At 39.4% G+C, this 27625-nt stretch overlaps 3 protein-coding genes across 10 annotated transcripts in view; 2 read left to right on the forward strand and 1 right to left on the reverse strand.

Moving 5' to 3' along the window:
* LOC134537621 (asparagine synthetase domain-containing protein 1) overlaps positions 1 to 27625 on the reverse strand; it is a 51467-nt gene that overhangs the window by 2652 nt on the left and 21190 nt on the right. For 2 of the 8 annotated variants that reach the window (XM_063378273.1, XM_063378274.1), the window contains exons 1-6: positions 6809 to 7028; positions 6272 to 6469; positions 5263 to 5557; positions 3253 to 3866; positions 1979 to 2158; positions 713 to 954 (exon numbers count right to left, since the gene is read on the reverse strand). In XM_063378273.1, coding sequence (XP_063234343.1) covers positions 713 to 954; positions 1979 to 2158; positions 3253 to 3866; positions 5263 to 5557; positions 6272 to 6469; positions 6809 to 6883 — 1604 coding nt within the window. In that variant the 5' untranslated portion in view covers positions 6884 to 7028. Of the gene's footprint in view, positions 1 to 712; positions 955 to 1978; positions 2159 to 3252; positions 3867 to 5262; positions 5558 to 6271; positions 6470 to 6808; positions 7029 to 7206; positions 7333 to 27625 lie in introns of those variants that run through there. The other 6 variants (XM_063378276.1, XM_063378280.1, XM_063378275.1 and 3 more) reach the window with 6 other exon arrangements.
* On the forward strand, positions 7162 to 16396 carry LOC134537622 (thioredoxin domain-containing protein 15). The gene is made up of 6 exons (XM_063378281.1): positions 7162 to 7387; positions 9423 to 9544; positions 10750 to 10920; positions 13275 to 13477; positions 14691 to 14821; positions 15979 to 16396. The coding sequence occupies exons 1-6, from the start codon at positions 7339 to 7341 to the stop codon at positions 16200 to 16202; spliced, it is 900 nt and encodes a 299-aa protein (XP_063234351.1). The 5' UTR covers positions 7162 to 7338; the 3' UTR covers positions 16203 to 16396.
* Positions 23585 to 27625, forward strand: part of LOC134537623 (uncharacterized) — a 41068-nt gene continuing 37027 nt past the window's right edge. Inside the window, exon 1 of the mRNA XM_063378283.1 lies at positions 23585 to 23758. The gene's annotated coding sequence lies outside the window, so the exon portion shown is untranslated. The remainder of the gene's footprint in view (positions 23759 to 27625) is intronic.

The following is a 27625-nucleotide window of genomic DNA, read 5'->3' on the forward strand; positions in this document are numbered from 1 at the left end:
CGATTTAATAACTGTTGGTAAAACAGGCTACCAGATATTGCAATTTCTACTATGCGTACTCCTGCCTGCAAATTTTTGATTGTTAGAAATGAAGACCTCTGGCGTAAATAGTGATAACACTCAAAATAATAAAGTTCCCATTTTAAGTGTCAATTATGAGCTGTGTATATTATCTATGGTTTAAACGTTATTGGATAGATAACTAGGTATAAAGCTTTGTTTAAAAAAATAAAAAAATAAATAAAAATTTCATCAGAAGTGAAAACAACAAACAACAAATGGAAATAAATTGAAAACAAACAGCAGGAAAAGTGGTTCTTTCGCTCACTTGCTCACACACACTCTCTCTCTCTATCTCTCTCTCTCTCCCCCCTCCTAAAAAAAATAATTAAATTCTGTGTACACTCCTGGTTCAAACTGATTGAAATCATTATCGTTATCTTGACGTTGCCAGCCCACCGCGTTCGTCTGTGCTGCGATATTGTTCTGACTACGTAATTCCTATCACTGGAATTTTTTCTGTGCTGCGTTTGCATTTAACATTTGACATCGGTCGATTTCGGCTTGTTTTACGCGTGTTTGTGTGTTCATCCTTCTTTGCCCTTTCTTCTGGTTTCCTCTACGATGTACGGTTCAAAACTAGCAATGGTGTACGTCCACAAGCCAGAAGCGTGTCGGTTATCGCTACTCGACGGCCGGGAGCTCGCCGCACCTGTGCCAGGGGGGCAGGCCGGCCAGGAAGGAGACCACGCCCTCGTCCAGGTACGGCAGCCGGGCCTGGCGGCCGTGGTCGGCGGCGACGCGGTCGTCGCGGCCCAGGTTGCGGGAGGAGATCCGCGCCAGCTCCAGCCGCAGCTCCGCCAGCAGCCCCTGCCAGCCGCCGCGACGCAGCGTGGTGCGGTGCCTCGCGTAGCCCCCGAGCTGCTCGTCCGCCCCCATGCCCAGCAGCAGGACCTGCGGCAACGACGAGAGGTCTCGTCGACATTCGGGCCTTATCTTTCCATGATTTTCTTTCAGAGGACCATTCTGGTAACAAGAATTTTACTGCGTGAGCGAAAACGACCGTAAAGACACGACAGAAACGCCAGTCCCAAACGACTTGCCCGCTCACACACACACACCGGCGCCATCACGAACGCTGCTGATCAGGGCTGTCGATAAAGGGAGGGGATAGAGCGCGGAAAGTGGCAGGAGGGGCAAAATCCCACAGGAACCCGAGCACCGACGGGGCCCGGACGAGTTGGAAAATATTTTTTTTTATGCTCCTGTTCACTCTTGACAGAAGGACAAAAAATTATATAATTCTATTGCTAATAAAATTCACTGCAAACCTTACGAGTTATGGAATTTTATCCAGATGATGGTTACAGTTATGGCCACTGTAACGTTTACTCTTTAGGATTTTTTTTTAAACTGTGGAGTTTTAAAAAATTGTACATTAAGCAATGAGGAAGGGGCCCGAACTAAAATATTTGCTCCCGGACGCTTGCTATATTTATGAATGAACAGAGTTCATAAAAAATAAAAACAAAAACACCAAACTACCTTGTTTGAAAAATTAAATTAGCCTAAAAATAAAACCATAAAATCTTATCTCTATCTTCAAGGTATGACAAGTACTAAATTTTTCTATGCTTGATGTTTCATAGCTAGGGACAAGACTATTAGACCTGTTAAGTTTATGTTAACTTTATCGTCTTTAGTTGTTATATAAACAGAAGTAAATTTGCTCTTTCATAAAGCATTAAAATTTTATTGAGTGGCATTTGTAAACAACATGTCTAGGGATTTTCAAAAAGTTGACTTATTCCTACACAATATTTAATATATTTAATAAATTTAATAAATTTGCAATCCTGAAGAAATAAGAACCATGCATGAGCTCGGAGTTACGAGTTCAACAGCTCTGAAGGTGACACAATCATCACTTGTATGAAACGGGAGTGTTATTTTGCGTTGGAGCGAAGCAGTCTCTTACTCTGGCCGGAGAGGTGTAGTTCGCAAGTTCCCCGCCAGGCTGCTCCAGCAGTCCTTCCCCGCGACTGGCGAACCACAGGGCACACCCCAGGCTGTCGTCCAGCACGGAGACTCGCGGGTGGATCAGGTGACCGATTCTCCTCTCCCGCTGCTCGTTCAGCTCAGAGAGACTGACGTTGATCTAGAGAAATAATGACCGCTGACCATCAACCAAATGAACACACTAAGAGGGCAAAGGGGTGAAAAAATTTTTTTTTGTTTTAAATTGAAATTTTTCAAGTGGAGAGGCACAAAAAAAATTGATTGATAACATCAGGAAGGAAAGGTATCAGTTATGTATCTAGACTGGTTAGGCAGAAGAGTTAAGTCAAATATTGTAAAAAATGTCATAAATTTTATATTGACACAAAAATTGGAATTTAAGCTGTATCGTTTATTTTAAATTCCTTAGCAAAAAATAATAATAATGTCTACTATATTGTAAATCAAGCTCTAAACTTTCTAATAAACACTATCGTCAAGTAGTTTAGGATTAATATTGCCCACGATGCGCATGAAACATGCAACAACAATGGGATTTTAAATCATATGCTTTAAGTGACTGATATCGAACACTGGTCCATATAAGTAAAAACATTTATTTATTCTGAATATTAGTGACAGAAATGTGTTTATAAACTTTTTCAACTGTATTTATGTAACTGAAGTTATGTTCCCATATGTATAATTTGAACACGGGACCACCCCCCCCCCCCTTTTCCACCCTCAAGAGCTTTTAGATATGAAAATGGAAAAAGTGATGGAATACTTGAAATTCAAACTTATCCTACACTTAGTTGTACTTTCTTCTAGCTGTCCAATTGTATTTGGCTGCAATTTTGCATGTTTATGATTCTTGAAGCTTGATCTCACATGTCATGTTGATACATATATATATATTTTTTTCATCACTACTTTGTTAGGGCTATTTCTAAAATTTAACTTTGCACTACCTTACATTTGTTATTATGCCACAAATATTTACAGCAGATATTCATTTAAGTGTAATATCGTGGGTTATCATCGCGACTTTTTGCACCCATGAATATCTGTTGAAAATATTTGTGGCAGATCAACAACAAATGCAAGGGAGGTAATTAGTTAAAATTTCAGAAATAGCAGTCGAATAAAAGTAATGATAATAATACACGGCATGTGAGACAGATCCTTACAGGTTACAGTTAAAACGCTACATTTAAATAACCAATAGGAATGAATTTTAAAGGTTGGTCTTACCTCGACAAAGTTCCACTGCCTCTGAGGGAAGTTCTTCCTGAGCTCTCGTAACGTCTCCCTGCCGGTCCTCCTGTCCGGGACGTCGAAGGCAGGGCCCGCCTCCGGCTCCCCCGCCCGCCTCCGCCTCATGCCCTGCGGCCCGGCAGGTCGCCTCGGCCTCTCGAAGGCCACGTTGAGGAGGTCGATGGGGTCCCCGGGGGGCACGTGGTCGTGGGCCAGGCGCGCCAGCACGGCCGAGTCCAGGCCGCCAGAGAACAGCACCGCGGTCCGGGCGTGCCCGCAGGCCCCCCCGGTGCACGCCCGGCACACGCCCGGCTGCAGGGACACCCGCGCCCTCACCGCCTCGCCCAGAAGCCCGGCCAGCTCCTCCGCCCTCGCCGCCGCCGGGCCGTCCCGCAGCAGGCTCCCCAGGACCTCGGCGGGAGCCAGCCCCGAGCTCGCCAGCGAGACGGCTAGCAGCTCGCCCTCTGCCGGCTCGCTCGCCGCCGCCGGCCCCACCGGCGAGGGCAGCCTGTCCCGGGACACGGCGCAGCCCACCGCAAACTCCTCTCGGAACGACACCAGCTCGTCTTCCGTCACGTCCGACCACGGGTAGAGGCACAGGCGGTCGAGGCCTGGAACAGGTTTTCATTCTCCAGTCGGACACAACAGAACAGAACACACCTTGTTGTTTAGTTCATTTTTTCTTGTCATGACTGTTCATTGAGAGAACATTTCACGATAGCAGTCTTGCATATAAAGATTTGTCTGGAATCAACAGATACTTGCTAAATATTATCTAATCATCATAAGGATCATTCACACAACCTTTAACGTTTAGAAAATTCTGGTGAAAGAATTTGTGACCCAATTAAAAATGCAAGACAGGTATCAATAAATTCACAGGATTTTCCCTAAATTGATAATGATGGCAATGTAATGAAATAACGAACTTTTCCCCATGAGACTAAGCATTAAAGGTGAGACACAAAAGCCACAACATGGCATTTTGGATCAAATCTTAAATTTTTTATTGTTCATCATTTAAATAATTTTATCATAGTTAACGTTGCCAGCAAGGAAAAGTTAGGCGTCATGGCGACGCAAGATTTGTAGAGCCCTGCCCTAAATATAAAATTTAGTTTCACTGCTTTGTTACAATAGAAGAAAAACAGGATGTCCAACAATACCAACTTGAGTTTTTCAGGTCTTTCATAACTTTTCACTGGCCAAAAACCAGAAATATTTTCATAGAAAACCACTAATATGCATTTTTGCACTTCTTCATAACACTGTCGTAGTCACAACATACGTACTTACGGATTCTTCCACGTCATGTCCAAACTCTTTATTGTGTGACAAATAAACCTGAAACTGTACAAAGTAAAAATTTTTACATCAGAAAAATTATTAAATTGACCTTGGTGGCATAAAATAGTAGCTTATGTCCTTTCTCAGGCTCTAGACTATCTGTGTACCAAATTTAATTTAAATTGGTTCAGTAGTTTTGGCGTGAAAGCGTGACAGACAGACCGAATTACTTTCGCATTTATGATATTAAGTAAGGATAAGACAAAGAGATGCATTCTACAGGTTGTGAGAGATTTGGTATGGACGAGGGATGTGCCATTAAAATGCAAACAAGTGTTGTACAATACCTACTATGTGCCCACGGTCACTTACGGAGCAGAGACTTGGGACTGAAGATAAGAGAGAGGCTGGGAAGATCAGAACAACAGGAATGAGATACTAATTCAAGCAAGAGCAGGAGTTACTGGACCTGAATCAGATCATTAAAAAAAGCAAGCATGAGACGCTTAGAGAAATCGATAGAGTTGATGTGCACAAGAAGGGAGACCCCCAAGGAATACCGAGGATCAGGTGGGAAGAGCAGGTAGTTGAAGGAGTGCAGGAGAGAGGAGAATGAAACAGAGCGAAAGACGAGTAGTGGTGGAGGGACGGAGGAAGGTCGCTGACCAGACCACAGGCTGAAGCAGTTCTACAACCCGACGCCGACACGCCCGCACCCACCCCCGCCGGAGAGCTCGGCGCAGAAGAGACCGACGGCCGGGACCTCGACGACGCCCTGCAGCCCTCTGCATGCCACGGAGGTGACCCCGAGGACCTGGTGGGCCCCCTCGCCCCGCAGGAGCAGCAGCAGGCTGTGGCGGCCCAGGCGGTCCCGGCCGAACCACAGGCGCCCCGCCCGGGGGTCCCAGTACGCCACGCTGTACGGGCCCCTCACGGCGGGCATCACCTCCAGGAACGAGCCCGACGACAGCTCTGCCGACAGCACTTCCGTGTCCGACCGGCCGTCGCCCCTCGCCTGCGGACGTACCACACTTCTGGCTGTTCACGGCACTTCCGTCCCGATGTCCACGGAAACTCATTAGTCATGGAGTAGACTGGAGGTTAAATTAAAAAATAAATTTTTAAAACTCACACTTGTATTTAATTACATTAAATTAAAATACCAGAAATGTTTTTTTTTAAATAAATTTAGTAGCAATACAAATATTGTTTCTGTTCAATTATATACTTCATGATTTAAAAAAAAAAATTCTTTGTATGCAATTATATGTAGGTACCTAAATTTCATTTTTTTTACAATAAAATATTTTGCCTTTTTTTTTTTTTTTTCATTTTAAGTGTGTTTTATATTAAGTTTTCAATTGTTACATGAGTACCAATTTGTCCCAGTTTTTTTTTTTTTTTTTTTAAACATAAACCAATATAGAATTTGGAGCTATATACCTCCAAATTATCCTACATGGCATTTAAATATCAAAGGTTTTTCACTTACTTATACACTTTATTACCCACTAGGCAAATAGGACTAAAATTTAACACAATGGTGCAACTACCAGTAGCCTACCTAGTTGCAACTTTTGCAAAAACTCATCAAAGTTGAGTGGCACATGGAGTTAAGTTTAGAAGCACTGCTGGTTTTATTGTTTGGGTGGTTATGATGGAAGGATACATAATGGATTCACTATTTTCTCAGATGTTATAGTTTGTACAAAATAAAGAGTACACTCACCAGCTCCCCAGCGAATATATCGCCATTCCACAGCAAGACTCCTCCGCTTGCATCAAGAAGAGGTTGCTCTGTCGGCCTGCAGCCTTGCGTCCACAGGACGCTGCAATCCACACGAGCGGTGCAGTCATCTCTGATTCGGACGACCATACACGAATACCCGTCCGGTCCCCTGCGTCTCAGGGCTTCCTCCAGCTCTGTCTGAAAACAAAATTATTTGAGTCACACAATAACTGAACAGAAGGTGGGCAGACTCAAATCTTGTACCAAAACAATATGTGTATTGATAAGATTCATAGTGCAATTCAATAGCAAAATAACAAGATTACCCAACATTAAACAGACCCTGCTTGAGATCAGGCTGTTTTGTCCTGGAAGAGGGTTTACTGAGTTTGAAACTGAAATTTGATTGTGTAGAGTATAAAAAATTGTTTTGAGACATTATGTGAAAATTGTAAATTTATAAACCATAGAATATATTTTTATAACTCACAAAACTATAATTTAGAACAAAAAAAAATATTTTTTAAAAAGTTTTACCTTATACTTCGAATACAAGTCGCAATCTTCATAAGAGTTGGAGCCACTGGTAATAAAAAACGAAATTCCACACATTTTTAATTATGATACAAAACATAACCTATTTTCTTTACCAACAGTGATTGTTTATGCTTACGCATCATACCATTGTCTAATAATCGAGTAGACAAATGTTTATACTCTACACATAAGTTTATTTACCAAAGAATAAATCAGCTGATTCAAACATAAAAAAAAATGCTTTTGTTTACAAATGAAACACGGCTGTTTAATGTTTTCAATTTGGACAGTACAAATCACAATAAGTATAAAAATAATATTAATAGTTAATTGATTATTAATATCAGAGATTAGAGAAAGTACTTCCTCTAATCTCTGTTTAGTATGTTAGTATGTACCTGTGGGAATACAACAAAAATACACCCTTTAACTTTTCGTATTAATTACGTTTGGATAAGTCGCAAAAAGGTTAAACCAACACGAACAAAAACATTGACTATTTTCTCTTCAAAAATCAAAACAAATAAGAAATGGCAGTGGTTAGACTGGTCTGTGGTGTCTTTTTCATACATGCATTAGGTAATTGAACGTTGTGCTCTCTCGTCATTAAAAATTTAATTTCGTGTAATGTATTTTTTGATTTTTTAAATCTAAATTGTATTTGGTAAAGAAACAATATTATTTTAGGTTACCCACGTCTGCATTCTGCAGTATGGTGCGGATTTGAAAAAGAATCAAACATTTATTTGCATGAATTTGTTCCTTGTTAATTAGCAAAAATATTTATGTAAATGCTGGTTTCAAAACTTTATAAATTGAGTTTAGAGGTTATGTTTTCACATTCTGAAAAAGGTCAATATAGTCTAACCTCCCTGTCATGGTAGTATTGCAAGTTCATGCCTATGTTAGGCTGGTTTTAAGTCAGTTGGGTCTTTGTTCTTTTATGGGTATGCTCTAAGTGCTCAGAAAAATAATTTTGCAAGAGAAAGTGGTATAACTGAACTATATTCAGATTATGAACTTGCTAAATCTAATTTTGAAAGTAAACTCAAGTATTAAAATATAATTCTAAAGGGCCCTGTTGGTAGCTTGGATGGTGCTGCATGTTTAAACTCTTGTCTTTTAATGAAGAACTTGTACTTATTTTCTTAAAAATTATGGGGTGTATCTATGAAAAGTGCACATGCTTCAGTTGACACAAGTATAGTACTTGTAAAATGTTACACATAATAGGAGTAAATTTTTTTTAACCATTCTGCATGGAAAAAAAAAAATATTTTTTTTAATGAACATTATCTAAAAATATGTCAACTGAGAGTATATAGATTATGATAGGACCCTGCGTTGAACTTTGCTACAAACATTTCAAGTCACAGCCTGATGCAAAATTGAAGGAAATAATACATTAGATGCCATGCTTAATATATCAGCCTGCTTACTCAGTTACCAAACTGTCCCAAATTGCATGACCGCAGATCTGCCTGTTAGAACCATAATGTATGAAGGAATGTGTATGATAAAGCTTGCGTGGTGGCATGGCGTGGAATGCAAGCCCAGCAGTGTGAACCATGAAAGGCAGTGCATTGATAGAATAGTGAACTCATGTTTGGGAAGTAACAGGTTCAAATCCCAGTCCAGTGATGTTTATTGTAGTCGACCAAGTCTTGCGTTGACATGATCACCAAGCATAACAATAGCAAAGGTTGACGGTAAATTTCCTTACCTCCAAGCCTACCCAATTTTTTTTTTTTTTTTTTAGAATGAGTTGACTACTAGTTCGTTAAAAAACCCACTATAATCACGTTGCCTTACGTTCTGTTCATAACCGTGTGATACAAAACAAATCCTTTTATTTAATTTTTTCATTCAATGTAGACATCCACTGCCAGTTCAATTATAAAGTGATGCCTATTGCAATGATTGACCAAAGAATGCCAGAGGTTAGTAGTTACGATGAAACAAGCGTTCTGGTAATAACTGTATAGCTGAGAAAACAAACTTCATTTCAACTAGCTCAAATATATGCCCACCTTAACTTTCATGTACAGTAAAGACTATATATTCGGTGGGTTTAAATTAACCGCTCGAGGGAAGAATACAAAAAAAAAATGCAGAAGTTCTGATGACGGTATGACCAACGCATACTAGGGGAGATAATTTTGCTTGTGGTTCGTCATTGCCTTTTGCTGTATGCAGGTGAAGGGACAACACAACTCCCCGTCCTGAAGAGAGAAACAATTCCACAAGTGACCAGGTCGGGAATCGAACTCGGGACTTACAGCTGCAGGGTCCATGGTATTGGTCAGATCACGCGTCCCAAGCGAGGCAATCTCGGTTTGATTTTTGCATGTGGGAAACGTGGTGTAATTTGCAGTGAGCCTTTGGATGTTCTCAAGGCACTTCAGTTTCCTCCTCTGATTTACTCCGTCAATGTTTAGTTGTCATTCGACCACCCCTCGCTCTCTCTAATGACCTCCAATGTCAATTAGATGCTAAGCCATAATTAATTAATGATTACTTAATTCACTCATTCCTGACCACTATATCAACAGACTGGGCATATTTTTTCTGTAGCTAAATTGATGTTTGTTGTCATTTCTATTGTTTCTTGTAGCAACATCCGTTGCATCACCGCAAGTTGCTGACAGACCAGAACATGTTACATCTCAGCCTCCTGAAGCCTTGAAGGAAGCAAATGAAAACTCAGATGGCAGCGATCAGCCTTCCTTCGTCACTGTGAGTTGAGTCCGTCATCTGTCAACATCCTTCAAGCTTGCCATCTGGCTTAAATGTTAATTTACTTGCTAGATAGTTGCATACCTGCTTGAGGGGGGGGGGGGGGTGTTTACGAGAGCGAGAGAGAGAGAGAAGCGTGTACAATACCGGTACTGTATTTTACAAAATAATTTTAATACAGCTTTGCTGAGAACAATATTCACAATTCGATTACACGTCAGAAAACTAGTATTTACACAGGCCTACTGGATATTTAATATTTTCAGTCATTTGCAGGAAACACAATTTTTTTTTCTAAGGTTTATTTCAAAAACATTGTGATGTCAGGGTGTCTACAGGTCATGAAAATTAAGAACATTATGAAAAAGTAATGAACATGAAGAACTGGTCTCAAAAGTAATTAAAAGGTTCTTAATTTATCAATAGTTCTGAAAGTAAAAAAGTTTTTTCTGGCAGCCTTTTGCTCCCTTTGTTTTGGTTTTTTTACTCGTCATTTCAGTTAATAGTCGCACATTAAATGTAAATAGTTGGAAACTGCACACTTAATCATGTGTAAATTATCTCTGAAAAGATTTTAGTTTGCTGATATAATAATAGGCAAGTTTCTTCAAATAGGATATCAATATTGTATTATGTTTATTTTGCTTATTATTTATCAGAATGACCATGAGACATACCTAGTCATGGGTTTATTTGTGTTAGTGAGGTGGGATGCTAAGTGCCTCTAGCGCGGTATTGCCTCTGGACTAGCACGCAGTCTTTACGTCATGCACAGCACAACTATTCGATTTAAGTGGTATCCTTAACGTTATATGGCAGAGAAATGAAAATAAAGGTGCAATTCAAGGCCCTTGAGTGCTTTCAAGAATGTGTATCGAATTTCATGCCTAAAAATTATCCTGAAAACATGTGTTTTAGCCATTTTCACTCTTCTAAAAACACAATCCTCAGCATATTCTTAAATATTTTTTTTTTTTTGGATATCTTAAGCAGCTTTAAAATTACATTGTTTTTTCTGAAGATCTGTACACCATATGTGCGCCCAGAAGGGCAGGGCCCCTCAAGGGTCCTGAAAAAAGTTATGTTCTTGCAGACACCCCGGATAAGTGCGATGAACTGCACGAGGTACTTCGCTTACGCTTCTCTCGCTTGCGTGAAAGCGGTTGGCGGTGACGTCGAGGATCGTCGCTCTTGCTCTGTGGCAGGTCGAAGACGCGCCGGAAACGTCCGGCGATGCCCCGCGAGTCGCAGCGGAAGACGGGACCGACGGCGACGCACGGGCAGCCGAGGAGAGCGCGGGCAGTGAAGTGAAGAACACGTCGGCCATAGTTATTGCGTGCTCCATCGTCCCGGACGCCGTAGCTCAGCCGGTGGAGGTACGTGTGTTTGGTTCCTTCGCTTTCAGTAAAACCTTTTGATACTTGCATGGCATTTGTGTGTGCAAAGTATTTTCACAGCCTCATTCTGAATGTTCAACTTTGACAACATACAATGTAAGGTCTTTAATCCGGCACAAAAGGGACCACGGCCATACCGAAATAGAGATTATGCTGGATTTTCAAATTCAGTATAGATTGAATGTGAATACCAAAGAAAAACTAATGTACAGTACAAAGGTATTTAAAACAAATTGTAATAAATTAATCTGTAGAAAGAAAAATACAGATACATTTAGGGGTCTGCGAATACTCAAAAAAATTCTATGTTTCTGAATAATATGATATTCTATATTCATGAATATTTTGATATTTGATTCTACATTTTAATTCTTTTTTTTTTTTTCTTCTTCAAATTATATTTGTTACCAATAGATAGGCCTACACCATGTCGGACACATTCACAAAAATTTAATCAAAACTTGACTTTAATGGCGAATACATAATCTTTTAAATATTAAATAAAATAAAAACAATTTATTTAACATGAAGTTTGTATCACATTTGATGCTAAAAGAATATTGGAATAAGTTTACTACTTTCTGATATTGCAACTGTTATTAGTTACTAATTTTTACATTATGATACTAACGGTTAGGACATTTTTCAAACATAAAAATATTTAACAGATTTATTGTAATTGTTCTGAATAGTTAAGACATGCTAATTACAAATCATTGCATTATAAAAGGGCATCATGTATCAGTCAAAATGCCACTGTTTTTTTAGAAATTAGTATCATGGAATATTTAAGTGTTATATTTGTTTAGTAATATGCTATCTTTTTTAATAAACAGATTTCATAAAAAGGAAAACCAATAACACCAAAATCTCCTGTTTTAAAAACAAAATTGGCCTGAAAATAAAACCATAAAATCTTGTCTCTAGTCATAGGCCATATTCCTTCTACATTAAGTTTGATTGGTCCATCCCCAACTTAGATCTCAGGGAAAATCAGGTAAAAATATAGTAAGTTGAAAAAAACAAACTGTATTACCAGACCATGCATATACTGGGAAAATAAAATGGTATTGTGTATATTGACACAGAGGACAAGATGAAGATAATTAGACCAAGGTATACAAAAATAAACCAAATTCCAAAAAAATGAACACTTTGAAGTTAGTTGCCTTTAAAAAACAATGCAGGTAATGGTATTTGTCCAGTGAAATATCATTACAATGTAAACCCCCCCCCCCCCCCTCCCCAATAAAAAAACCACACTCTCGATATTTAAAAATGAAAGTACAGGCTACACTGAAAAAAAATGTGAATAAATGTTAAAATTTTTTATAGGTAGCTCAAAATATATACCTTAAGGAGCCCTCATATTCAGGGGTGTATTTGTGTTAGTGAGGCAGGTGCTTCTAACATGGTGTCACCTCTAATCGCAAGACCTTGGACTGGTGCGCAATTGTTTCACCGTGCATGTGGGAACTATGATTTTTGAGCTGTAAGCATGACGACATGTGGGACAGAAATGAAGATAAAGGTGTAAATGAAATTCCCTAGAATGCTTTCGAGAATCTGTACCAGACGTTTCACGCATAAAATTTACACTGAAAACACATGTTTTAACCATTTACACTCTTCTAACAAATTCAGTTTGAAAACGAAATACGGAAACAGAACCACTCATAACGCCCTCAGCATATTCTTAAATACTTTTTCGTAAACAGACACTGCTCTGATTTCTTGATTTCTTCAAATTGTTTGGTTATTTAATGAAGCTCCGCACACCGTATGTGTGCCCAGGTAGGCGGGGGCCTTAAAGCTTTGAATATTTATACTGCATAGAAGTCGCGAGTGGATAGGATTTACTCTACGTTTTTCAGGAGCGTATGATGAGCAGCTTGGGAACTTCACCGCTGCAGTGCGCTGCCGTAACGCCCTGTATCGGCTTAGGTTGTTATTTGCACGTTAGAGCGCAGCACTGTCGCCCGCTGTCATTCCCCCGCACCCCCCACCCTACATTCACTGCAGCTCCAGGTCGTTCAACGGGAGTTTGTGCGTCACAAAACTGTAGGTGATGAGAGTGGGGTAGGAGGGTGGGTGGAGGATGATGCGAGTTCGAGGGAGGGTGGGGAAGGGGTGTTTGAAGAGTTCGATACTTGTCCGCTAGGGACCTCCACAAGTCGATGCCCCAGAGATGGTGGCGATTGCGGCGGTGAATTAACCAACTACCTCAAAACCGTATTAGATATTTTAACCTGGGCTGGCGACTTCTATACTGTCGGGCCCCGTCCGGTGACGGACGGTGGTCGGTGCCAACTGTGGAGTGTTGTGCCGCCCAGCTGGTGAACTCCACCCGGCTGGTGAGCATCCTGGCCGTCGACCCCAACGTCACCAGCCGGCGCACGCCGGCCGACTGCGCTGTCGTCCTGTTCCACGCCCGGTCGTGCCCCTTCAGCAGCATGGCGGCGCCGCACTTCAACGCCCTGCCCAGGGCCTACCCCGGCATCAAGATGGTCGCCGTGGACGCCATGAAGTTCCACTGGCACGTACTCCCAGGGCCTGCCAGTCCTCCCAAAATATTCAACATTCACGAATAATTTGATTTCATAACCAGCATTTCAAATTAAACTTTTTTTTTTCCTTCCAAATTACTTGTTACCAATAAATTTAATATGCCTACCCCATGTCGGACTCTTTCACAAAAAAAAATTTAAGAATGTAACTTCTATGAGACTAGAAAGATTTAATGAGAAATTTAGATTTGTACTGCAACATTATTGACACATTTTTTTTTATATTTAAGAAATAATCAAGTGATTATGAATTAAAATTATCAAAAATATTAAATTTTATGTATGTAACCAGATCAACAAAAAAAATTTAAAACTTAAAATTTACTGGTATTAATTGCCAAAGTTTTTTTTCCCCTTAATTTCTTTTAATTTACTGTAGTTTGGATTAATTTTTCTTTGACTCCTGTGAAATGTGAAGAAAAATTTTTCACAGAATGTAAAAATTAAATTAGAAAAATATTTGATTTTTGTTTCAAAATTTGATTGGAATAAAGGGGAAACGAAACGGTATTTACAGAAACCTAGTTACCAGTAATAAAACTCAATGTAATTAAATTATACCTTAAAACCAAATACAACTAGTGTTGCAGCCAGAGTTTGCTTGAATTTGTGAAACATTTTAACATTGCTCGAATACATACTTGACTTGCATTCAGAAATGTCATTACAAAACATTTTAAATTTTTTTCCTCGAATGGTTACTGCAAAAAATATTTTGCATCATTACGAAAGGAAAAATGTGTAAGATACAGTACCTACGAGATTCAATAACAATGCAACTATCAGTTACCTTATATTTTTCTAAGCCAGTCAAATGCTCTTGTATGGGGTAATCAACATCAAGTATTTGTATAAACCTATGCATAATTTCATTTTTTGGGAGAGCAGGGGATAGAACCACTTTACTCACATTTCCTAAAATCCTAAGAAATTCTTAAAAAAAAAATTGTATTATTCCTACCAAAAAAGGAAAGAAATTGAAAGCAAACAGCAGGCGAAGAGGTTCTTCCCCCCCCCCCCCCTCCACCTAATGAAATTATTCCTACACTCCTTTCTCTCTAAGCATAATAGTGGCATAGTTTTGTTTCAATGTATGTATATATGCACATCAAAATGCATGTACAATTCTACATTTCAGTTATCAGTTTATGTAGCCTTACGAAAAATTGTTTTATTTGACAGTTTCAACACGCAGTATGGCATCGTTGGTGTGCCGACATTAATGCTGTTTCATAATGGTCGACCGGCTGCCAAATTCAATGAATCTGAGTATACTCTAGAAGCATTCAGTAAATTCGTCAACAAGTATACCGGTATGAATTTTAACAAGTTACTTTGTTTTCTGTGTCGTGATTATAGAAGTTAATGAACTCACATTTACATGTACAGGATGTGCCATAACTCAACATAAAGCCAAGAACAGTTGATAAGCCATTAAATTAAGGTTATGAACACTAAATCAAAAATTCAAAAAGTGTTGTATTTGAGTAGTAGGCATTTTTTGAAAAGTTATAGCATTAGTGGTTTAAAAGTGATTCGATAAGAGATTCACAATAAAAAAAAATTAATTTTTCTGGTCCATGCACTTAGGTACAATTTTTTGTCCGGATATGACATTCCTTGAATTTCAAACATTAAAAGATTAATTTTTTTATGATTTGAATTAAGTTTTGGTTAAATGCTACTTAATTCCATGATATAACTTGCATTTTGGTACTATGTGGTGTATGGTGTGCATTGACATGCTTTTCGGTGGTACCACAATTCACCAGATAATCATAGATTTTATTTGTTTGATTCTTTAGTTTTATTTTCAATCACATTTTTGTCAAAAAATCTCACTTGTTGATCATCTTCAAATGACAGTCTTCAATTAATTATGTAAACCTCTAGTTGTCTACAGTTCTGAATTTCTAGCTTGATTTACGGATTTTTTTTGGTGCAATTTAAGCAAATTTTTTAAAAATATATCTCGTGGTTTTCTTCAGGAAATTGGAAGTCTTATTATAATTATCCGGTTATCTGGTAATTATCTAGTAATCATCTGGTGAGAGAATTTGTGACCCTGCAACAAATGCACAAGTACTGTCAGTATTAATTCACTGGGAAATCCAGTGGTCGAGACCGACGGCAAAAAAATGGAACAATCTGCTCTGTGTTCTAGACCTCCGAAGGTTGTAGTCGGCTCCGGGGCAACTTGGGTACCGACTCGGTGCTCGCTGATTTGAGATCGAACAGGCGCTGTGTAGCCGTGTCTGTGTTCTAGACCTCCAAGATTGTAGTTGGCTCCGGGACAACTTGGGTACAGACTCGGTGCTCGTTGATTTGGGATCTAACAGGCGCTGTGTAGCCGTGTCTGTGTTCTAGACCTCCATGATTGTAGTCTGCTCCGGGGGAGCTTGGGTACCGACTCGGTGCTCATTGGTTTGAGATGGAACAGGCACTGTGTAGGGGTTTTCTTGTCTCGCAGGTTTGGAACCGCGGAACATGCTGTTCGTCAAGTCGGCGGACTTCCTCGGGCCGGTGTCGAGCGTCCCGACCAAGGAGACGGACTACTGCCTGGTGCTGTCGTGGCTGTTCATCGCTGTGTGCGCGGGCTACTTCTTCGGCCGGTCCTCGTGGTGGCGGTGGCTCGTCGAGGCCGCGCTGAACACGTGGCGCGAGTCCGAGGCCCATCACGAGCACGACGATTAGCGACTCTCTCACTCTCTCTCTCACTCTCTCTCAGTGAGACGTGCATGCGTTTTAACATGCATCAGCTGGAGGCCGAACTGGAGTGTGGTCCGTCTCACGCTTAGATTGCAGTACCGAGTAAATGGCAAACAATGTTGCCAAATTGCTACTATCATGCTTGTTATCATTAAAAATTCTTATTTTGTATACCATCATTAATTTTTTTTTAAATGTTACTAATTGTTGAGTTTTTAAGACCATAAAACAGTGTCTATTGACAGTACTTATTACATATTACAGTTGTAGCCATTCTATCAGAAAAAAAAAAAAATAACTCTGGTTTTAAACACTAAACATTATTTTACAAGAGAAACTGTTTGTAGCTGTAAGGCACTATTAATAGCAAGCCATTCCATGAAAGTATGTGCTGTGATTTAAAGAGCCAAATATTTTTAATGAAAGTTAACAAAAACGGTTGAAACCAAGATGGCATATTTCATTTGTCTCCCCTTAGAAATAATAATTTTTTTTTTATCAGATTATGTTCTTGACGTATTACAACAGGAGAGTGTGTTTCCAAAAATCTCATTCAAAATTTTACTTTACAAAATAAAATGTTTCAGATTTTTATTTTATTTTTTTTAAATTTATATTACATTAAAAAGTTGGGTCTAAAACTTATGTTTTCTGTGATGAAACAAGAACAGTGCTAGTGGCAGAAATTGTGCATTGGTAAGAGAGAGTAATGTTCATTAAAATGCACACTGCAATCTAAGGATCAGAGATGCTGTAGCTAAAAGTCATGTCCATGCTCATTTAATGGTAGGTTGATGTGCAAAAAAAAATATGCAAAAGGTTTGTGATCATTAAGGCTAAATTTCACATGCAATGATGAGCTATTACATTTTTGTTCCATTATTCATGTTTTATTGCAATTCCTTCAGTTGTTTCACTACGTAGGTATTGCTAATTATGTTTTGTTGTTAATTCTTATTGAAAAAAATTATTCTACGGGTCATCTGTGATTTGTGAAAGGTCAGACAAATAGTACTCATAATTATGAGAAACTAGTTAGTTGTAAAGCACCCGTTGAAAAATGATGAATATAACAATCAATTTACTATACACAAAATATTTATTAAAATTTCAATTAATTTTAATTTTGTGCAAATGAAAATTATTTCTGTTATATGTATAATGATAAAAAGTATTTGACAAAAAAATTGTTTTTATTGAAGAACCTCTTGAAAAACTACATGGTGTGTACCACCTACCCCCTTTCCTTCTCAATGGCACTGATTGGCTGAGCTTGGTTCCTGTTAGCTTATTCTAGAAACTTTTTTTTCTTCATCCAACCATGATATAAGAAAAGTCCATTTTTATTTTCATGTATTTTACAATGCTTTGAATTTTTCAACTACTAGTACAACGAATAAGCAACTGTTTTTTGAGGATGTCTAATGATGGCTAATAAACTGGGCCTTCCACGAATGAACAATTGGAGCAGCTGATAATGTTTTCTTCAGCAGTGCGTGGGCCCGCTCTCCACACACTTAAATTATCCTTGCACTTGCTTGCTGTAGAGCTGGAGAAATTATTGGCGTTCTCTACTGAGGCCCTTTGTTTCGTGCACAAAACTATACCTGTGCACATTATGGACCCAGGGCCCCACAAACTGTTAGGTACTATTTTATGTTATTAATCGGACATAGAGACTGCTAGCCTCCGTCTCTGGGTGTGAGGTCACCACTTGGCTAACAATAGTTTTCTCTTCATCTTTTCAAGAATGCCAAAACCTGCCCTGCTCGTAGGGATGGGTATGCTATATTACTCAAATGCTAGTAGAATAAGTAAGCTCTTAAATCCTACTACATGGCCTTAGTATAAACTTTTGCTCACTTTCCCACTTTATTGAGAAGAAATATGTAACTCAGGTTTCACGATGATATAACTAGACCGCAACTGTAGATAAATGTGTTCTGTCACCCAGAAACGTGTTGGCTATTAAAGTGGATAATCAACATTACAAACAAGAAAAGATTGGTTACAGGACAGTATGAAAGGTAAAAATTAAAATATAAAAGGGGGAAGTCTGTTAGAATTGTTGCGATTTCATCTTTAAATTTTAATGTCTTAGATTATGGTGGTCAGATAGATTAGACAAAAGGTAAGCTGTCACCCCCCTTCAATGTTGGGGATTGACAACAGAGGCTATTGCTTCAGTTCTGCAAAATAAAACTCTTCCAGAGTTTGATTTTTTTAATTTTTCCATATCATGCCCAAACTGTTGAAAGATGCATCAATGTGTCACAAGAGTTTGTGAAAAAGTGTGCGGTAAAGAAAACAAAGATGGCCACATTAGAGCATCTTTGTTATGATCCACAAAGTCTAGATTATATCAAAAATCTGAATTGCAGACAACATAATTTATGAAACCTTTATCTGTCGAATGGTAGGGTATGGTGTGGGTGAAACTCAAATTTGCAGCCACCATCTCTGGGAGAGTTCTGGATCATTTCATAAAAAAAAAATTGTGAAATGGCTAAAGAGCTGCAAAATACTTTATTTTTATCAGAATAGAATGAATAAGATCACATTTACTAATCATTACGAAAGATGGCCTTGTATAGTTTAAAATACCACAGTGATTTTGTTCGTAAAATGGTAAAAACCCCAATTTCTCACAAAAATTACAAAAAAATGTTAGCTCTACTGCACGGATGAAGAGCATGGTTTGTAAAATTTATTTTTCTGTCATCGGGCAGCTAAAATGAAGTAATTAGACGCTTTTAAAAGCCAAACAACTTTACATGTTTATTTTTATAATTAAAGTCCGGTATATTTAGGTTTTGTTACTACAAAATTTAGGGCATTTAAGTAAACTGACGATACTATGTAGAATTTTTTTTTTTTTTCATTTTTCCCTTGCTCAGCATGCAAATACGTAACTTTTGAGCCCTATTAGAATTCTAAACATGAAAAATCGTTTATTATTATTTTATTCGTGCCACCATAATAAGCACACGCACATGATGTGACGCGCAATTCGCAAGCGCACGATCGCAGGTCCGCTGCTCGGTGCATACAGATAGGCAACCTCGATGCGCTGGCCTTCGCGCGGGGTTGCCTAAACTCGCAGGCACGTTGCGTAACGACGCCGTGCGAAGCCGCAGACCCACTACAGCACTTATTTCCGTCCCAACCATTCATATCATCACCATTCTTCATAGGCGCGACTCCAGAAGCAGGCGATAGCACTTCCCTACTCCCCCCCCCCTCCCCCCGACTCCTTACTGATGTATAACATATTAGCTCTCGGCATACGGCATTTGGGGGGAGTAATCTCGTGAATGGAACGGAAGTCGATTGGAACGGAACTACACGGTGCTGACATCTGTGGCGGATGGTGTGAAACAAAGTTCAGAAATACAAAGGGAAACTTTATAGTATTTTACTGTTTAATCAGAAAGAAATTGATACAAATATTAAAAAAAAGGTCAACTTTCAACTTAATTAAAAAAAATTAATTGCGTTCAAGAATTAAATTTATTATTTTTTAACTTCCCTAGGTGTTGTTATACAACGGTGTACTTAATTGGTATAAAACTCTTATCAGTAATAGGTACTCTTATCAGCAAAACTCTTGTAATAGGCAATGACCTAGGGAAGTTTCTAAAAGAACTGAACTTCTTGAACACGATTAGTTTATTTTAAATTAAGTTAAATTTGACCCTTTTTGCCTATTTGATTCCATTTTTCTGACTATGAGTTCACAACTAATTCTTTGCATCTAATACTTACTGCCTTGCATCATCAACCAAACAATAAAAAAAAAAAGTATCAGATAATAAAACACGCGATCGAAAATATATAGAGGTAAAGAGGTTAAGTTTTGGCAAAATTTAAGAAAAATATTTTTAAAAAATTTGGACCCCTAGAGCCTTTTTGCTCAATATGTATTTTTTTGTAAATTGGACTACCAACACGCCCGTTCAGTTTGTAGAACCCTGTACAAATAATCGTGTATATTTAATTTAGAAAATATGAATTATAATGCTTTGCTATAAACTGGACACGCGATAAGGAACAATGGCCGGTGGCTTCACGTCACACGGGCGGGCGCGTGACGTCACGTCCCCCCCGCTCACCCGACCGACACGCGGCAACAGTCACGGGGAGGGGGGAGAGTCACGCAGCTCGTTCCGGGCGGTGACGCCGCCGGCCCCGACACACGTGACGAGTGACGCGAACAGTCACGCGCGGACAGCAGCGGGAACAGGAACGGCACGTTGACTCATCTCGAACCACTCCTCGCCCGGGGGAGAATGGGTGTCGAGTATGCCGCTACAGAGTTTATAAAGACATCGTCGTTAATTCGTAATTCTGGCGGCTCGTTGCATCCCGTTTCACAATTGTTGCTGGAGTGTGAAGTCAGTTACAAAAAAAAAAAAATTGGTTGTCTGTAAAGTCGGTTTACGGACGATAGTTTAACGTGACAACGTCATAACAAAACATTGATGAAATGATTGCATACTTTTATGGTTAAAATTGAATCATTTTAATTTTTATAATAAAAGAATAAATACTTGAAATTATACTAGTAATCAGTTTTTTAAAATGCAAGAATAATTAACCTTTATTGCCGAAATTGTTGTTGTAATAAGCAATGAAAACCACGTTAACTTTTCACTTCACTTTATAAACAGTCGACGAAACAGTTCACGTGTAGATGACTTGTAATTAATTTTAAAAATTGGCGTTTAGCTAAAAAGTTTAAATATAATTATAAACAAGTTTTCACGTAAATAAACTGTAATCAAATATATATCATCAATTATATGAATCACCATAATTCTTTTGCCAGTTGTAACATAACCTATTATTACTGCACTCGCCGACAGCGTAACGGGTCACAGCGTAACGGAACAATGAGCGTAACGGGACACAGCGTAACGGAACAATGTGCGTAACGGGACACTTTTTCGTGCGTGCAGCCGGCGTTCATCGATTTATTAGACGTTGTCACGTCAAAAACAACTACCATATAAAGCAGCTATGTTAATAATAAATATAACCTTTCACGAATTTTACATCTTGTTTAAAGTTAAGTGATCATTTATCCTGCTAGGTAATTTCATAAAAAAATGTTTTCTCCGTGAAATTGTTCCAGAAATGAGTGTATTGAGTTTATTTTCTTCCCTCGCAAGTGCATATTGTATGTATTGTTGCTGCAGCGGAAGAAATGCCGTAAAAAGGGAAGATATTTGATATATCCGATCCTTTGTTGAACAATAACGTAACGATTTCTTGCCAACAATACATATATAAACTCTCTGAGTATTATTAGGCAGGCATGTCCCAGTTTGTGATTCCCTCCTGCGCTTCTAAATAATTAAACTTTTCTGTGATTCAGCGTGGAACGTTGATACCGCCATCACTCGTGGAAACAGCTGAATTGCAGCTGTATTGCTTGATTTGAAATCGCACCATTGTATGCACGTCTGTCGACCGCTGCTGCCGTGATTGCGCTACTCAGTGTGAATACTTCTGTGGTTTCACGTCGCCACGGTGCGGCGCGTTTGTTTCTGTTCGGCGCGATCGCGCAGTGGCCATGATGTTTCGCAACTGCATACTTTCTTTTGTGCATGATAGGTCCCTCCCGAAAAGTCTTACCTGAGCCAGCCGCATTTGCTACAAGGTGCGAATTTTTTTGACGTGACGTCTAATAAATCGATGAACGCCGGCTGCACGCATGAAAAAAGTGTCCCGTTACGCTGTGTCCCGTTACGCTCATTGTACGCTTGCGCCGCATCTATCTCTCTTCCACTCGATTGGAACAACCATCGATTTGACTTTTTCGAGGCACATTAAACTTGAAACACTCCCATTCGTTTCCTACTTTTCCTATCACCGTCCTATCCTTAACAGAATAACACAGATTGGAAGAAATTAAATAGCAAACATGTATAAAATTTATAGTTAAAGTAATAAACATATTTGAATTAATGAGTGCAAATAAAAGTAAATTTATCAATTAAATTGTAGATTTCATTTTACTCCTTCTTTGTATCCATACAAAATAGCGATAATTCAATAAAAATGATTCAATTTTATTCATAAAAGTATGCAATCATTTCATCAATGTTTTGTTATCATGTTGTCACGTTAAACTGTCGTCTGTAAACCGACTTTACGGACAACCAATATTTTATAGCGTTGACCGGTACTGATTTGCAGTGTATTTGGTTATGTTTTGTATGAAGTCGCAACTCGAACTGGGAACCGCCAAATGAAGGTCGGCGCGAAGGCAGGTTAAACAAAACACGGTCTCCACGAGCCACTTTCACTCTCGACTGGTCGTCAGTGGGCAGCCTCGTTTCCGCTCCCACGAGCCCGCTGCGCTCTCCCGCGTTCGATTGTTTTGCTCTCCGCTTCCTCCGTCCACGGATCGTGGAAGGGGGGAGGGCGCCTCAGGTTCACATATCCCCGATCTGTTACCTAACATCATATCAGGAGACCGCCGCTCGCAAGTGCAACTCTGCGGTCGGAATAAAAATAAACATGTAATCGCCAGTGATGTGTCAACATCTAACATCAACGACATTTGTTCTCATGTCGCAAATACACTTATAATACGAAACTCGGGACACGGAATCTAACGTAGAATTATTAAAAATAATAATGCCGAGCGTGATAAATATATGCGTAAATTGAGTTTTAAAATTAAATTTCTGGACGCAACCTCCGCTAAAATTCGCTGCTGGAGCAACTTCATACGTCGAATATCGAATAATTTGATTAGCAGACAGAAATTTTAAATCTATTTAATGAAACGGCTCCGATAAAAGCCAAAAAGACTAGAAAATAATAGTTAAACATAATATAAGATTACATTTTTTTAAAAGGACTCACCTTACTTAAAAAAACCAAGTTTTTTTTTTACGATCATCTATACATGTGAAAACCATGTTGCGCGTTAAAAGTGAAACTTCACGATAAGAGGGAGAAGGAATTTTTTGGGGACTGTAAATTTGAAACACGCGTACCTAATCATGTGGTGAAAATAGACCTTCATTGTGTCTTCAGTGGAATTCAAGAATGAATGAATGGGCTTATGATAGCTAAAATATGATACATAACCCTACTGGACAATTCTAAAAAAAAAAAAATAAAACTCTGCTATCGCTTTACACATGTTAACTCCGTTGCCTATTAACTTTAGTCATCCATAACTCGAACAGCTGAGAAAAAAAAAACATACTTTTTCCCACCAAAAAAACAAACAGAAATGATGCACGAATGCATATTTCTCCTTCTCGGGCGTCTGACTCAGGGTAGGTGAATCAAGGACTCTGTAGCGACGCGCGCTCGGACCGCGCATGCGCAGTGCGCAGTTTCCTCGCGCAGCGGACAGCCTTGGACGCTGGAATCCTGTATCTTCGGCCCGCCCCGCCTCCAACCCGAGCAGACTCGAAGAGGTGGTAGGAGCGGTTCGAGGCGTCGCAAGCGAAGAGAAGTTTCGCCAGTTGCGTGACCACACGAGAGCAGAGAGGTTGTCCGTCGTCTTCTGCTGCGAGGTGAGTTTGTCTTCGGACATTATCTGTGGCCCGTGTGGCTTTAAGCTTCATTTGAGGTGTTCAAAAGCAACGGATTTAATAACTATTGAATAATTTTGAGAAGGAAACAATAAAGCCACCAAAGAGAATAAACATTTTGTTAGTATTTTCGATAACTTGCTACATAGCAGAACGAATCTTACACACATCCTCATTTTAGAGGCGTACTCAAAGAGAAAATCCTAGAAATTTAATATATATATATATCATTCCACCAACAGCGTGGTTCTATCCCCCTTCCTCCTTCAGAAATGAAGTAATGCGTAATTAAACGCCTAAATGTTATTATTATTTTTGGATTAATTTTTTGTTCTTTTCGCGGGTCCAGGTGAGCATTGTGTTCGGTTAGCTTCATTAATACAATTGGATATTTTTTAAAATTCTTTTGCAGAATGCAGAAGCAACATTTGCGAACGCGGATTTTTCAGTGCGTGTAGCTGAAAATTTGCGCATTGCAGACTCCCCCGTAGCATCACCATAAACGGGTCTATCCATCAGTATTATTGGTGAGAAGCCTTCGAGTTGCAAGAAGCGGTCGTGGAGATGTTGTAGATCCGAGTCAAACTCCTGAATTTATTAGGGCGTTTGTTTACGTATTTAGGTAAGTAATATTTATAATACGACGGTTAAATAAAATACAGAACGCGGTGGCGTTTCAGAGGTCCCGGGTTTATTCCTAATTTCGGGTTTTTCATATCACGAAATAACTCTAGAAAAATGCAGTGGTGATTCCTTATTGTAGTTATTACATTAATACCTCTGATTTGTGTTGTGTGTTTGTGTTCCTACAGATCACTCTGTTGACGTTAAGGCGCAAGGAAATAAAATGTTAAGTTTCAAACATAATTATTTAAACCAGTTGCTTCATTGTCACGCTGTTGGTTGTCTCTGACAGCTCCTATTAATAAATTTGCGCACTTCCGGAGCCTTGGCAATAAATAAGATAGAAAGTGGCGGCTTCAATAATGGGTACACAAAGACGCTGTTTCGCAAGTTTCTTTCACCGAACGTATTTATTTGGTTACGCAGTGGTATGTATGACCTGTATCGCATCTGAGAGGTCTCGAGTTCGGCTCCAGCCGGCTGATAAGTATAATTATATTTTTTTTCCCCAAGGAGTTATCAGGCATCATTTCTGGACATTAGCATTCCCAGTTACTAACTCTTGGATTGCTAGACCACTATAGCTTCTCACCCCCTCCCCCCTTTTTTTACTCAACTTTCGCTGGATATTATTACTTTTATGAATCTGAACTTTTAAATTTAAACTCAATGACTGGATTTTTTTTTCTCGTTTAGCAGTGGCGGATTATATAAATATATATTTTTTTTTTCGAGGGGAAAAAAGGGGGGTGGAATGGGAATAAATTTTAAAATTTTAACACGTGTATTCCAAAAAACTTACATTACTATTGACACTTACATACTTATATATGTGCCACTTACAGTAGCCGTATGCGACACGGCTTCTCACACAGTTGAAATTGCTGGTGATGTAATCGCTAACCTTGCATCATCCAGAATAACATTCTACGTCCACTGATATTACGCCACAAAATATGTGGAAAAATTATTTCAATGAAACAGTTTTGCTATAGTGACAAAATCCGCGGTTATGTTACCTTGATTAATGAGATAGGGAAAAAAATATTTTGTTGGGCAGGGAATACAGGGAAATTGTCTAAAGTAGGAGAGTGGGAACACTGAATTAGTTCCCCGCCCCCCTCAAAATATGAGTGTGCACGAGTATAAAGTGTATACGTTGTGAACAATTTGCACCTTCAATTTACGAAGAACGCTGGTTACAAATTATCCAGGGATCTTCGTAATTTTACGGACACACGAGCTCACTAACCCTGAACTTGAATCCAATCGGTTGAAGCATACAACAAGAACACTCTTATTTTGTCCACTCGTGTGTTTGCCTTTGTTGAGACGAAATATACAACAAGCAAGTCAAAATACGGCGTAGTGTTTCCAGGAAGATTCAGTTATTTGAAATTATGAAGATATCTTCGTTCATTTGAGTTATAAAATTCTTCGTTGAAAAGTCCTGTAAATTTGCTGTAATTTCTTACAGTGTACAGTCACTCAAGTACTCGATCGTAAACTAGCCCTAATTCAACCACTTCCTATTTAGTCGCCGCCCCTACCCCCACCCACCAATTCAGCGTGTCTAAAAATAGAGCCAAGGAAGCTGAGTAATGGACGCGAGTCCACGCCCCCCCCCCCCCCCCCCTTTTTCTTCATCGAGTTCTTGCTGGAAGTCGTCTTTGCAGCCGTCTCTCCCTAGTTTTTAACTGCTTTCCGCTGGGAAACACGCGAAGCCTTGTGTACGAGTCGTCGGAGCTGAGTTTACTGGTGGGTTAGCGGCAGCTGGAGCGTGAAGGGGGAGGGGCGAGAGGAGGATGGACTCCGGACGTATTTTGGGACGGGCGCTCGCCGCGCCGGTCCAGAGACGCGGCGCTACCAAGTTGTGGCGCGTACGCGCCGAAGCTCGCACGACGGACACGACACGACAAGCCCAGCGGCCAGTGGTCGCCGTGTGACGTCAGCACGACGAAACACACACACACACACGCGCGCACCCGACGGGCCCCCGCGATAAGTAGAAGATTCCATTTCTAAATTTCGCCGCGTCGTGCCGCACGACGGAAAGCAAAACGGAAACCTCGCAGAAAAGTAATTTTACAGACATTTATCAGTTTAGAATTTATGGAATGGTTTTATTAATGGATTGGCGTATTGAGTGTAATTACAAACTACTGTACCTACTTTGGAAAATTATTTGACGATGCTGAATTATCTTGGTAGCAGTGAAATAAGCACGGCTGCTCTGGCGTGTGTATTTTTTTTTTTGCAATTGAAACTTAAGTTATGATTTTCAACTATCATACTTTGTGACTATGCAGTTATTATATTTTTTTAAAGTTTCAAAACATTTCAGATGAATTTCTCCAGCAACGAACAATAAAAAAAAAAAATAAGGTAGCCAGCATTTTCATTCGAAAAGTTAATGAATTTCAGGTTGCTAGGTTGCCGATAAACACCGCTCAGATCGCTGATTTCCAAAGAATGACGAGAGCGCTAGTTGTAGCGTTGAGTTGCGACTCTTTGTGAGGGGACCACGTCGCGGCGGCGATAGACGCGCGGCTAATGGACCGGGCGTGTCTCGCGGCGCAGCGACTGTTGGCCGACGGTAAACACGCCGCGAAGGCGGGGACGTCGAAACAGCACAAAATGGCCCCCGCCCCGCGCCTCGCAGCCCCTGTCCACCCGCGGGGCGCAGTCCCAGGCCGGAACTCTTCGGGAGGAGTCGGAGCGGAAATTCTTTCCGGAGACATTCGAAAAGTTTTGTAAAAAAAAAAATTGGTTGTCTGTAAAGTCGGTTTACGGACGATAGTTTAACGTGACGTCATAACAAAACATTGATGAAATGATTGCATACTTTTATGAATAAAATTGAATCATTTTTATTTTAATAATAAAAGAAGAAATACTTGAAATTATACTAGTAATCAGATTTTTAAAATGCAAGAATAATTAACCTTTATTGCCGAAATTGTTGTTGTAATAAGCAATGAATCTTTTTACTTCACTTCATAAACAGTCGACGAAACAGTTCACGTGTAGATGACTTGTAATTAATTTTAAAAACTGGCGTTTAGCTATAAAGTTTAAATATAATTATGAACAATTTTTCATATAAATAAACTGTAATCAAATATCTATCATCAATTATATGAATCACCATAATTTTTTAGTCATTTGTAACATAACCTATTATTGCTGCACTCGCCGACAGATGCTACTTATTTAATAAAAGAA

Source organism: Bacillus rossius, chromosome 12 (genome assembly GCF_032445375.1).
Source record: "Bacillus rossius redtenbacheri isolate Brsri chromosome 12, Brsri_v3, whole genome shotgun sequence".
Lineage (NCBI taxonomy): Eukaryota > Metazoa > Arthropoda > Insecta > Phasmatodea > Bacillidae > Bacillus > Bacillus rossius.